General features: G+C 38.2%; 1 protein-coding gene across 4 annotated transcripts in view; it reads right to left on the bottom strand.

Annotated features, from left to right (window-relative positions):
• Positions 1–13,190, bottom strand: part of ADGRG2 (adhesion G protein-coupled receptor G2) — a 57,759-nt gene that overhangs the window by 37,021 nt on the left and 7,548 nt on the right. For 3 of the 4 annotated variants that reach the window (XM_030469421.1, XM_030469424.1, XM_030469422.1), the window contains exons 2-3: positions 11,341–11,459; positions 4,666–5,280 (exon numbers count right to left, since the gene is read on the bottom strand). In XM_030469421.1, coding sequence (XP_030325281.1) covers positions 4,666–5,280; positions 11,341–11,458 — 733 coding nt within the window. In that variant the 5' untranslated portion in view covers position 11,459. The remainder of the gene's footprint in view (positions 1–4,665; positions 5,281–11,340; positions 11,460–13,190) is intronic. The other variant, XM_030469425.1, reaches the window with a different exon arrangement.

Raw genomic sequence — 13,190 nt, 5'->3', positions numbered from 1 at the left:
ACTGGGATGCAGACTGCATGAGTGGATGTATGGCAGCTACCTTTCTACCTTTTCCATGAGGAGTGAAGTCTTGGGACTCCATTCTCCCTTCCAGGAAAGCTGATTCTGTCAACAGAAGTGCACACAGACTGGGAAATCTTTAAAATGGATTACATGAGCCTAAATCAAACCTCCTATTGCCCACACATGCAAACTAGAACAACAGCCCAACCTGAAGTTTTCCTCTTTTCTTGAGCATGTAAAGGCAAAATGGTCATACAGGGCACCAATCACTTCCTATTTCTCCCATCAGCAATGAGCTGCTTTGTTCTCACAAGCCTGGAAACATTCCTTCTCCAGCAACACCAGTAGCAGACTCTGCAATATTACAAGTGAAAAGGGAACGTGGAAAAGAGAGGGCAACAATTTAATCTTGAAGGCTAAACAGTTTGCAAACATCTAAAATGCCACCAAATGAATATGGAATTGTACTTATCCAAAAACAGGCACTGGACTCTTCCAAAAGGTTTAGGGCACCAATATCACAAATGACATATCAATGCTTTACTGTCAGTGATATTTATAGTTATGCCATAAATCATCTATTATATTTATTCACTGAAATTTCTAAAAGCTAACACATCTCCTCTGTACTCCTGGCATAAATGCAGTGTAACAGTTTGGGTATTTATATTTGGATTAAGAATGTTACTGTTTAATGTGTAACTGTAATGATTAATGTTTAAACAGTACATTTCTTCCAGCTGTCAAGTTATTATTAAAGGTAACTTGCAAATATCCCATGTAAAAATGACAACTGAAGAGCTAGTGCTCATATTACAAAAGTTTCTTCTCAAGCATTTAGCATTTTAAATTCAACCTATTCTCTTGCGTCTTTGTATTCTTAAATTATCCAGAGCTTTATAGTACTGAGAGCACTTTTTTCCTTGAATTATACAGACAGTAGTGATATCACTCATATTGGCCATGGTAAAGAAAGTAGCTAAATAGCAATCATTTATCAAGGAGCAAGATAAAGAAATTTTCCAAAATTGGCATGTGGACCAGTGAGCACATCTCTCTTCTCTTATATTGTTTTAAACAGCAGATGATTTTTAAAGAGAGATACATTCAATCTGTAGCATTCTTTCTCCATATCACAGCTCTTAGGCTCCTTCTCATTCTCAGAAAAAGGGGAATGATCAAAAGAACCTCAGGAATGTAAGCAGAAGGTCACTGACTCACAATGTGTGGCACCTCCTCCCCTCTTTGGCCCTGCCTGCAGTATTTACACCTGCCCAGCATGCAACGGCTACACCAAGGAGAGCAGAACCAGCAGACTGTGTGTCTGGAAGAAGCAAGAGTTTCACCTTACAGCTTACAGTGTGCTGCAGCAGCAATGAAAGCCAACAGGATGCTGGGCTGCATCAACAAGGGCATCACCAGCAGAGACAAAGGAGCCATCATCCCGCTCTACTCGGCTCCTGTCAGATCTCACCTGGAGTATTGGGTCCAGTTTTGGTCCCTGCTGTACAAAAGGGATGTGGATAGGCTGGACAGGGTCCAGAGAAGAGCCATGAGAATGATCAGTGGACTGGAGCAGCTGCCATATGAGGAGAGGCTGTGAAGACTGGGTCTGTTCAGCCTTGAGAAGAGAAAGCTTAGGGAACACCTTATTATGATGTTCCAGTACTTAAAGGGGGGTTACAAAGATGATGGAGACTCCCTATTTACAAGGAGTCACATGGACAAGACAAAGGGTAAAGGGCACAAGTTGCTCCTGGTGAGATTCCTAGTGAACACAAGGAGAAAATTTTTCACTATGAGGACAGTCAGACATTGGAATGGGGAAGTGGTGGATTCCCACATTTTGGAAAGTTTTAAGTCTCAGCTTGAAAGGGTGTTGGGACATGCCATATAAACAGTAATATTAGAAGGGTTGGACCAAATGATCCTTGAGGACCCTTCCAACCTGACATTCTACGATTCTGTGATCTTCGACTCAGATCTAAATTCTTCTCTTGATAATTTCTGTTAGTCCAAAAAATGTGATCAGTCCTCACCAGAAACTGGAAAGCAGTCAGGTTTGTCCTTCCTTGCAAGTTTTCAGATGTATCAGATAGGTAACTACTGCAAAGGTAATCCCACCCACTTCTGAGGAGCAATGTACTTGGTTACAGTTGAGCATACCTTTAAGTACTAAGAATATATATTCTTACCAGAACTGGGATTCTGGTCCTTACTAGATCTCACATAGTTAAGAAAAAACTAAAAATATTTTTTGCAATCTGAATAATTGTTATAAAAATAATACTGAAATAAAAATAACCTGAAGAGTCAACAAAAAGATCAGTGGAAAAAAAAGCAAAGTAAACATAAGATAATGTTGTGACATTAAGTAATCTAGATTTAGTAATGGAGTGCATCACTGCCCACAGTACACAGTGGTTAACATGGTTAATATTGCACAAAGATTCTGAATGGTTAAGCAAAGAAGAAATCTCAGAAATCCTTGTAACCTTTGCTAAACATCTTACAAATTGTTGTTTATGTAAGCACAAAATGCCAACTACATCATTAGGAAATTCTGAAACTTGTCCTCCCACACAATTGCTACTGTAAAGAACCACTTCCTTTTCACCTGTTGTGCCTATACAGAAGGCACAGCCCTTTCCCAAGCTTTAGGGTTTTGCCAGTTATGCCCACTGCAGATGCAAAATCAGATCTTTCTGAAGGCTTACTACTCAAAGTCCTGTTTTAATAAAAATGGAGAAGCCCTCAGAATTGGATAATTTCTACAAAGGAGTAGAGAATAACTTATTAAAAAAATTAGACTGTAAGATTAGTAGCATCATTAATTAAAATTGCCTGACTCTATTACATGCACCTGCTATCAATGCTTTGATCTTGGTTGACTGATGTGGTCAAATTTGCTAAATGTATGCCTTTCACAGGCAAACTTGGAGGGGGAGGGCAAGCAGCAAAAAATGCATCTATTCCAGAAAATATATTATTCCAATACTTATAAAATATATTCCAGAAAATGTATTAGTGTCATAATACATTATTATAACTGTTTAAAAAAAAATCCTGTGATATTTTCTTAAAAAACCTGCTACTCCTCTAAAATATCTGGAGGAGATAATATATTTGGCAGCAGAGATGGCCTCCATACTGAAACAAACCTCAGTCAGCATAATTGAAGTTTGATTTGGCTAACTAGCAGCCCCTTGGAAACCATGTATCTCACACTCACTGGAGAGCTCCTGAAGTTAGACAAAGGATTCTGGAAGTCCCTTAATCACTAATTCTAAAATCATTAATCAGCTGGGGCTGAAGTTGGGCAGTGACTAACCAAGATGCCTGTGATACTCAAGGATGCTCTACAGTCAGGGTAGAAAGTGCTGGAGCTGAAAACCAGAAGGTTGTCCTTTCACTGTGTCTCTGGAAAATGTAACCGGATGTTCCACTCTGACCAGGGTTTATCCCACTATCCAGACAGATCTCTTGCAGACTCCGTACCAAACTTTTGTCTGCTCGCCACAATGTCCCCCCTTTCAACCCTAGGACTGTGTTCATTCAAACACAGTCACACATGACCAAAAGAGAGACAGCCTTTCTTCAGCTCCTCTCCCAAATCAGACAACCCAATGAGGAAGATGTGCTCCCAAGTACAGCACCACACCACCAGAGGCATTTCACTTATTATGAACTAGTGTTAGAAGCGTTCTTTGATAGTTTTGCTTTTTTTGTCAGATTTCTTTCTCATCCAGAAAAAGAAATCTGGTCACCTTTATTTAATGCCCTCAGACACTTTTAATCTACCCGGTCAGGCAGTGATTGTAACATTACACAACTAAATGTTATTTTTGAGTCTGCACAAAATAGATAGGTACATTTTTTAAGGAAAAAGGTGTGGAAAACTAAGTTAAATTGATGCACCTATGTTATATGAGAACTTTTAGGAACTAATTGAGCTAGTCAACTATATTAAAACTCAATTTATCTGAAAATGAAATCTTGGTTTGATTTGGTGTAAAGCTTTTTACGTTTGGTTTTGGCTTTTGGGGGGGTTTTTCAGGGCAGAGGAATTTTGAGAAATTTCTGAGAGATCATTTAGCCATTTTACTAAAGGAAGACATTATTTATACAGAAACAAGAAGATATCAGAGCCTCCAGCAATCTTCACAGATGTAGATGGTAACAACTAAAGATAGTGTAATGTGCCAGTGAAGTAGTGAGAAGTTGTACTTGTCAAAGTTCTGGCCCAGTGGATGTGCAAAATGAAGACCAGTAATGATATCCTCTATATTTAGCCCTGGAACCAAAGGTGTATCAATTTAGTATTATTTAAGACGATATTGATAGAAAACCCTATGCTCCAAGGAGTTTTGGTGGATGCATCCCATTCTTACTAATATTACATAGACAGTACATAGACATGGATGTTGAGTAAGTTTAAAGTTTTTTAAGGACTGCTGCTATGGTTTTTATTTTTTGCATAAAATTTGGTGAAAGCTGCAGATCCTCACACCATCTCATTAAACATTTAGCTAGAAATGAACAATAGACAGAGACTACTTGACAAAGACTATATCTGAACAATAGACAAAGAAATGTTAGACACAGTCAGAACAACTTTTGACAACAATACTATTTTAAAAACAGGGGTGCAGTAGTACTTACCACATGACAAAGACTTATCCTCTTCTGCTGTCTTATTATAGACCCAATCCACTTTTCTCCAGCCTATAACACCACTATCTTCACAGTCCATGGATTGCTTTATATTTGCTTTATCCCACATTCTAAACATGTACAGCTCCCCAGTCATACCCAGCTCAGGTGACACAGCTGTACCTGGCAGCTTGGAGCAGCCAAGTAAGAACTGCCCTTTTCCAGGCAATGTAACTTTCCCAGGTAGTTTTTTGTTTGCTTTCTTTGATCCATTTATGAATACCTTCATCTCCTCATCTTCACTTTTCCACTGGATACATACTTGATTCCAAGTGTTTTCATGAAGTCTTATTGTTGTACTTATTTGATTTCCAAACAACCATATCCTCAATTTACCATCATCTCCTGTAAGTCCAAGGTCATAGATAGTTGTAGAGAGATTGCTGTGAGCTGCTTCTTGACTGTACACATAAGCTGTCCAGGAACTATTAGAGGAATATAGCTTGAGGTGCACACAGACAATGAATTCTTTCAAGGGACGGAGAGAAACTCTTGTTGACATAGTCCAAGGATCTTCACATGCAGTCTTAAAGATGGCTTTGTATTGTCCTAGGAAATTCTGATCTAAATAAAAAAAATTATTTCATTTTCAGGACCATCTATTACATATGTTATTCTCCCATAGAGCATGTTTCTAGACATTCACCTAAGAGTTTTCAAACCAGCACATTAACAAAACAACCTTGGTATCCTTCTCTTCTGTTCGGTTGGGGTTTTTCTGTTTGGTATTTTTGTTGTTGTTCTTGTTGGTTTTTTTAGCATAGGGAAAGCAGCAAATTTGGTAGCAGTGAACAAATCATAGCTGCTCATGAAAGCTTTGAAGTAAAATGCGTGCGTGATACAAAGAACGACCATGTAGCTAAGGCAGCACTCAAATAAAATGACAAGTCGGAGGCAGAAAGCTTATCATGGATCCCAGGTCCTACCCCCAGGACCAAAGAGTTATTTTGCATTTAAGAGATACTGGGTAAAATACAGGAACAGAGCTAGAGGAAGGGACTATATCCTTTACTCATGTCTCAGCCTTGCATGCTGCTCCTCTGAATATGATCATGCTTCTCCATGTCAATTTCTAGCCCCAAGTTTCTTAAATCCTCTGATGGAGAGATACTAGCAGTTTCAGGACAAAAGGTAGAAAATAGCCATATTCTAGAAGAGAATGAGTTTAATTAACTTTCAGGAAATGTGTTGTGGAGCCACTGGTGTATTTTATTTTTAATTCCATTCAGTACCCACTCCCTGTGCTCTAGCATGGTATTTATGTGCAAAAACATCTGGTCGGTGAATCTATTAAGGCATTGAGATGATGGCACCCTGGTGTTCAACTCTAACACCAAATAGAATTGTATTGCTAGCAGTAAAATTACTAATGAAAACAAAGTGTCAGACTCTGACAATTCTGGTAAAGCACCAAGTGCTAAGGAATGTCCAAACACTGCAACTTGATCCTAACTTTTAAATTCTTGTAGCTACCTCATTTTTTTTTTTTGACCGTCCCACTACAGGAAAGTACGGGTTTTTATGGTTGCAGAGGTAACCTTTTCATGCCAATTCTTATTTTGTGAAAAACTGCTTATTCAGTCACACAATCATTATCATGACTGCTTGCTTGGTGGAGCACCCATTAGCAACAAAATAAATCCAAACTAAGAAAAATCTCTAGTGGGACATGAAATGGAACTACAGAAAAAATGAAACAGCCTGGAAAAGGTTCATCCAGTGCAAGAAAACACATTACTGAATCCTTTAAAGAGGTATTTATATATCAATATATGCAGAGCTTTTATATACCCTCTAGAAGTGATATGTGATTAATCATGATTGGTCAGGGTTGAGCAGCAGGAAAAGTTCAGTCAGCGTAAGAAGAAACCTTTTTTCCATTAGCTCCCCCATGGAATGACAAATTTCCAGGGAACTTGGATCAGGTTTCTTTTTTTTCCCCATGGTAGGTTACATTCATAGCCCTAATTAGCTGTCAAGGTCACAGCCAGCTCTTCAGTGATCTTCTCATCCAACCAGAGCACCAGAGCACCAGCTTTCATCACCCCAATTCTGCATCAGGAATGTGTTGCAATTTTCTGCCTCTTGACCAAAGGGCTCTTAGAGTATTTTTTCAGTAGCAACAAATGAATAACAGGATGAAGGTCCTAACTACCAAGCTACCAGAAAAAGTTCAAAAAAATCCAGTTTCATGGAAAGCTATTGATAACTGTTCTCATTCCACACTATAGCTTTGAGACTCTCTTTTTGACACGAATTAGGAGAAACCTGTAGGCACCTTTCACAACCATGAATCATTCCTTAAGTTCAACATACACCATGAAAGGGCCATACATGGCTATAGAACCAAACAAAAACCACTCAGTGTACAGCCTGAATTAAGTGAAAATTCTAACTAGCAGACAGTGGATTTTAAATGGTGAGGTAAAACTTACCATGGTTCTATGGGAATGGAGAAGAAAAACATACCTGACCCAACAGCAAGCTGTAAAGCTACTCCCCCTCCAAATCCCTCCAACCCTGAAGAATGAACTCACTAATTTAGTTTGACCTCTTGTCAGAGTCTAACAGGCAAAATTTGGGATACACAGCTAAGAACAGTTTAGCAGGGAAAACTAGGTTTTTAAAATCTGACTTAAAAACTGGGGTGAGAGGAAGATGGGGCAAAAGGTGGAAATGCCACAGAAGTGGAGATTTGTAGATACAGACTCAGGTGTACCTACCCTTTTTAGTAAAAGGGTGACTAAAATGAAAATAAATGTGCTACCTTTTAGTTTGAAAACACTTGCCAACACTTGTTAACAAAGTCTCTCCTAAGAAAAATAATTGCTAAAGCCTTTCATTATTAAGTAAGAATTATACCGAAGACTTTGAAGGTTTTGAAAGATTTGATGCAGCTGGTGCTCCTCATGGAGCATATGTCAGAGGTATACTTGTATGGCTCATACACCTTCCATAATTCCTGTAACCAATCTTAAGCATGCAGAAATGGCCAAAGTGAAAGGTTAGGAAGAAAACTGACATAAAACTTGAAGTCACTGTTGACTATCTAGATTGGAAGATTGGAAGTCCATTACTGAGCAAAATTGTTAATCAAAATTTGAAGTACAATCCGCAGACTTGATTTTTGAAGTGAACAAATGACATCATGTTAAGCATTAAATCAGTGTTTGTGTGCCAACAGTGAATTAATTAAATGACTCAAAATTGTACTACATACTTTATTGGAATTGATACTACACAGTTGTCAAGGGAGCCAGAGTGAAGATAAACTTGCGGCTGGAAACAGTCTGAGGGCAGTTAATGAACAGAAATGCTGCAAAATTAGACCAGCCCTGCTGATGATTCTCTTAGTCTGCTCTGTACAACTCAAAAAGACTGCTGTGGATCCGTATGCAAGACGTGATGAATTAATTTAAACTAATAGGAGAGTTTACTTAGAGAGGTCTACCCTTCTCGAAACTAGAAAGCCTGGCCCACTTTGCCCTGGACAGTAAAAAAAAAGGTGCCAAAAAGAGGTGCCAAAGTTAAGCAAATATATACCAATAGTGTCTGAATTGTTACAAGAAAGGTTTGGAAAATTTTCTGTGTTTAGTCTACTGCCAAAGTTAAGCAAATATATACCAGTACTGTCTGAATTGTTACAAGAAAGGCTTGGAAAATTTTCTGTGTTTAGTCTACCCAAAGAAATTTGAAAAGGCACAAAGAATATCATCACCAGTCAGAAAAATGCCCTTTGCTGTTCCATGTGGAGCAATACAGGGTTAAATTAGTTAGAAAATGATTATCAGCATCATCTCAGCTAGGTCTGTTTGATATGTGGGTGGATTCAGTATAAGTAGGCGATGGCATTACTTTAAAGGGTTTGGAAGTTCTGTTAATCATCAGTTACTTTCTCTAGTTATGGTAACTGTGGGCTGCGGCCCACCCTTGACCACAGAACCGAGGAGCTGGAACTGGCTGTTCTCTGACAGCAGCATTCCTGCCTTAGAGTCACTTCCCTTGGATGCAGACAATACAAATCCCATTCAGAAACATAGCCATGAACACACCTTTATCACCACAGCACAGAAAAAAGGGCCTTAGTAGAAAGAATGTTCAGTGCATCTTTTGAGCAAGAAAAACGAGCAAAAATCAAAATTTGGAGATGAGGAAACTCCAAGCAAACGTAACTGAGGGCTGACTTTTCAATGTCATTTGCTGTATTCAGGCACTTAACCTCTTTCAGAAATGTAAAATTGTTACTTCTTAATATATTTATGTCTAACAGATGCAAGAACTGGGATTTCTACCCTTGCTAAAACAAAAAGTGCACATTTAATAAGCATGTTCTCTTAAGCTCTAAAAGAAATCCTGAAATGTATGCACATCCTTCCAAACATTTACAAAAAATTTCTTAGATTACAAGGCAATGCAAAAGTAAACAACAAATATATCACCTCTTTTTTCAAGTATTTTCAGATAGTAATAACTGATATCTTTACAAACGATGGGCAGAAATAGGTAGTAAGAAACAGACATACAGGAGCAGATCCTCTCACTACATAGGAACCAGCATTAGTTTGCTTATGTTACAAATAGCTACTGTACCAGTACAGTTGAGCATATTCTCTGGAATATGCTCATATAATTCATACAGTTGAATATTCTCTGGAATAAGAGAATATTCCATAGATTATTCACAAGTTATGTGTATGCACAATCTGGCTTTTAACCAGTAACAATAACAGTCATTCATTTTTACACAAGTGTTTGCCACCTGTAACATACCTGGCTGGCTACAGTCCCTTAAAACGACAATACAAGACACTTATATCCTAATGTATTTTGCCCAGAGTTCATAACAGTTCTTTATAAAAAGTCTAAAAATCTCAACTTGCTATATGTGAGTCACTTTATTTTGCTGAATGTTCTGGAAATCTGAAGCTAAGAACTGTTTTCTCCAAATGAATTGCATCCTTCCGTTTCATTCACAGCTGTATTTGGATATCTGGGGATAAACTATGCCACCTTATCCAGAGTGTCCTAGACAAAAGAGCACAGGCAGTTCTCTCTTTGTATTTCTTGGAGAACACAAACATACTTTGGCACCTCAGTTGAGGAAAGAACTGAGTAAAGATGCCTAAACCCAAACAAAACCAAACTAAAAATAGTGTGGAATCCCAAATAAATCCTTGTGTCAATTTAGCTTATCTTGAAGGATTACTAACACTTGCAAGTGATACACAGATGAAAGATTAAATCCCCTCCTTGCTTGCTTGCTTCCTCAGAACTCCAGAGGAAGCTCTAACCTCATCATGTTATTAACAGTCTTGCCATCTCAATCTCAAATTTTGCTTCAGTAAAAGCTTCACTTTATGAAAATTACAACATTTGTAGAGTTTTAATTAGAACTAGTCCAGTTTGTAAACCAATAAAATTTCATTGCTAGTACAACATTATTAAGCAGGCATGTCACTGGCCTCTCTCATTAAGCATTGACTTCCAAAATGTGATCTCCAAAATCACAGCCACAAGGATGATCAGAGGGCTGGAGCACCTCCCTTGTGAAGACAGGCTGAGAGAACTGGGGCTCAGCCTGGAGAAGAGAAAGCCCTGAAGACATCTTAGAGTGGCCTTCCAGCACCTGAAGGGGCTACAGGAAAGCTGGGTAGGGACTTTTTGGAAGGCACATAGCAATAAGATGGGAGAGAACAGTTTCAAAGTGAAAGAGGGTAGTTTAAATATCAGGAAGAAATTCTTCACTGTAAGAGTAGAGAGAGACACTGGCACAAGTTGCCCAGGGAGGCTGAGGATGCCCCCTGCCTGAAGGTCAGGCTCCATGGAGTTTTGAGCAACCTGGTCTAGTAGGAGGTGTCCCTTCCCTTCCCATGGAGGGGGGGTTAATACTGGATGATGTTTAGGGCGCCTTCCAAGCCGAAACATTCTGATTCTACCTGCCAGCTTACAGAATAGCCACTGCTATTTCTGATTGCTGGTTTTACTGTACCTCATACAAAGCATCACATCAATTTCACGATTTGCTCAGGAACCTTATGAATCTATTTTGCATTTACTGTTATACAAAGAGCATAGACTGCCAAATTCAAATACATCATTTCTGTTATGTTTTGGACCTTATTAGCTTTTTCCTAACCATATCCAGATCCAGAACTCAGGACAACACAGGATATGTTCTGTATTCACATATGCACTAAGTGGAGTAAAGCCCAAAGGTCTTTCACTGTTTGTGTAAGAGCATTATAAAAGATTTTAAATGTTCTGAAAATAGTTTAAAAATTACAAATCATTTTAAAAACTCACAAATAGTTAAAAAACCCCACAACTAGTTAAAAAAATAGCAAGAAAGTAATTTGGTTTGTTATTAAATACTGTGTTTCTCTCTTCATCCTTAACTGAGGTTACTACTGATGATTTATTGTGAAAACAACTTCTGTAAACATATGGTTTGTAAAGTATTAAGCAATAACTGTTTAATTTGTTGTAAATGGCGTTTCTTTCTTCTTGATTTCAAGAGGGCATAAAGTTGCCTGTTCTAAATATATTCAAAAGTCCTATTCATTAAGCCTAATGCTATTTATTTGGACTCCCAACACTACACAAAACAGGACAAAATTGTCTTACCTTTGCCTGCTGCAGCCAGGAATAAATGAAGTAAAAGGACTACCAGAACAATCCTGAATCTCAAGAAAATGTCCTGTATTCTGCCAACACAGCATTGCTGTTTTTCCCGGGCAACCATTCTGAAAGAAAAATAAATAATAAATAAATCACAGTGACCAGAAGTGCAGATGAGCAGGTATTACGACAAATTACATGACAAACTAGGTTTCAAACCCAAGAGTGTAAATTTTTTCAGCGCTGTTATAGTACTGGGTATAAATGGTTCACAAATGCAAAAATACTCTGTGTATTGCCAAGTCACTGAGAAAGAAAGAGCTGTTTGCTGAAGGGAAAAAGGAAAATAAAAACCCTAAAGTTCCAGTTCTCCAAATGTCTGGATAAAAGTTACAACTTAAAGAGCCAGGCAAATAACATCAGTGTTCCTTTTTTTTTTTTCAACAATGTTGTTTAGACATCACCAAACAAAAAGATTCTCATAGCTTTGATAGTTTATTTTTTTAGACTTTCTTAAGATGTAAAATGTGATTTCACTATATCAATTGAAATAAAGATCAAATGATAGATTAAAAAGCATTTGAACAGTATGACTCTTACATATATTTAAGCCCTTCTTTGTATTAGAATTCTAAAGATCTATTTTAAATAATAACCCTGAAAAGTAACCTAACTGTAAATATATAGATGTGGATGTTGCCATATCAGGTATAAGTGATTTTCTTGCCTTTTTTATTTACTTTTTCATTTTTTCAAATGAACATTTGTATTGTTCATCATAATACAAGAATGCAGTGTAACTCAGAGCCCCCGGCATGAATCTGCAGCTTTTGCGGTAGGGTGAAAAGCTTTCACTTGTAAATCAAGCAGATGTAATCAAATACAACAGCTTATGGGCACAACTACTGAGCTATCAAAGGGTGAGAAAGAATTCTATGCACAGACAAGATATAACTGGCTCTCTTTATCTTCTCACTATCCACAAATGAAAATTAAGTTACAGCTAAAAAACCAGAAAGGGCTCAGGGATAAATCTGTTCACTTGTGTCTGCCCTCCATGAGAGGTGATCTATTTTGACCAGTGATAATCTTGTAGCATTGGTACCAAGGCTCCACAGCATTTCATACCAAGTCTTTAGTTTGAAAGTGCAGCTGGAATTTTTCTTACAACAAATGAACAAACATATTTTGAAAAATTAGATGGCTGGTTTGTTACACACGTTGCAATTTCTGCATTAGTTTTACATTGTCTGAAAATAGAAGTTGTTATTGGAATCAAAACCAGGAAGATGGCATAAAGAGGAGTCTGCATTCTTATAATTAGTATTAATTGGCTTATGTAATGCTATTTTACTATATTTTGATGGAAACGTTCTTCAACACAATGGAGGTTTTACCTGCCTAAAGGGCACAGAGTTGCAGCAGAAGCTACAGATTGATCAAGACACTGTGATGGGGAGCCTGCTGCAGAAGGACGAGCAGAATTAAGGGATGAAGGTCAGTAAGCCAACAGCAAATAACAAGAGCAGGCAAGGAAAGCTGTTAAAACCAGGGCCTATAAGTCTTTTCTTGTGTTTAGTCTGATGTACCCAGCTCTGTGCCTCTGGCAGATGAGTAACATTATTTGAAGTTGATGGTTTTTAAAGGCCTTCTCAGCTAGCTAGTCACTCACAGGTATCCACAACAAAAGGACTTTGAGATGCTCCAGGAAACTGGGGTTTGGTTTAGAAAGACAACCGGAAGGCAGAGGAGACAGAGTCCATGCTTTTGCTACAGCCCCAAGGGGAGTGCACAATGCAGCTTCGCCCCAAGAGCAGCATGAGAAATCTGGACCCCTTTCCAAGTCTGCACCCATA

The sequence above is a fragment of the Calypte anna genome, chromosome 1 (genome assembly GCF_003957555.1).
Source record: "Calypte anna isolate BGI_N300 chromosome 1, bCalAnn1_v1.p, whole genome shotgun sequence".
Taxonomy (NCBI): domain Eukaryota; kingdom Metazoa; phylum Chordata; class Aves; order Apodiformes; family Trochilidae; genus Calypte; species Calypte anna.
Note: the sequence above shows the minus strand (reverse complement) of the source record. Positions and strands in the feature narration are given on the sequence as shown.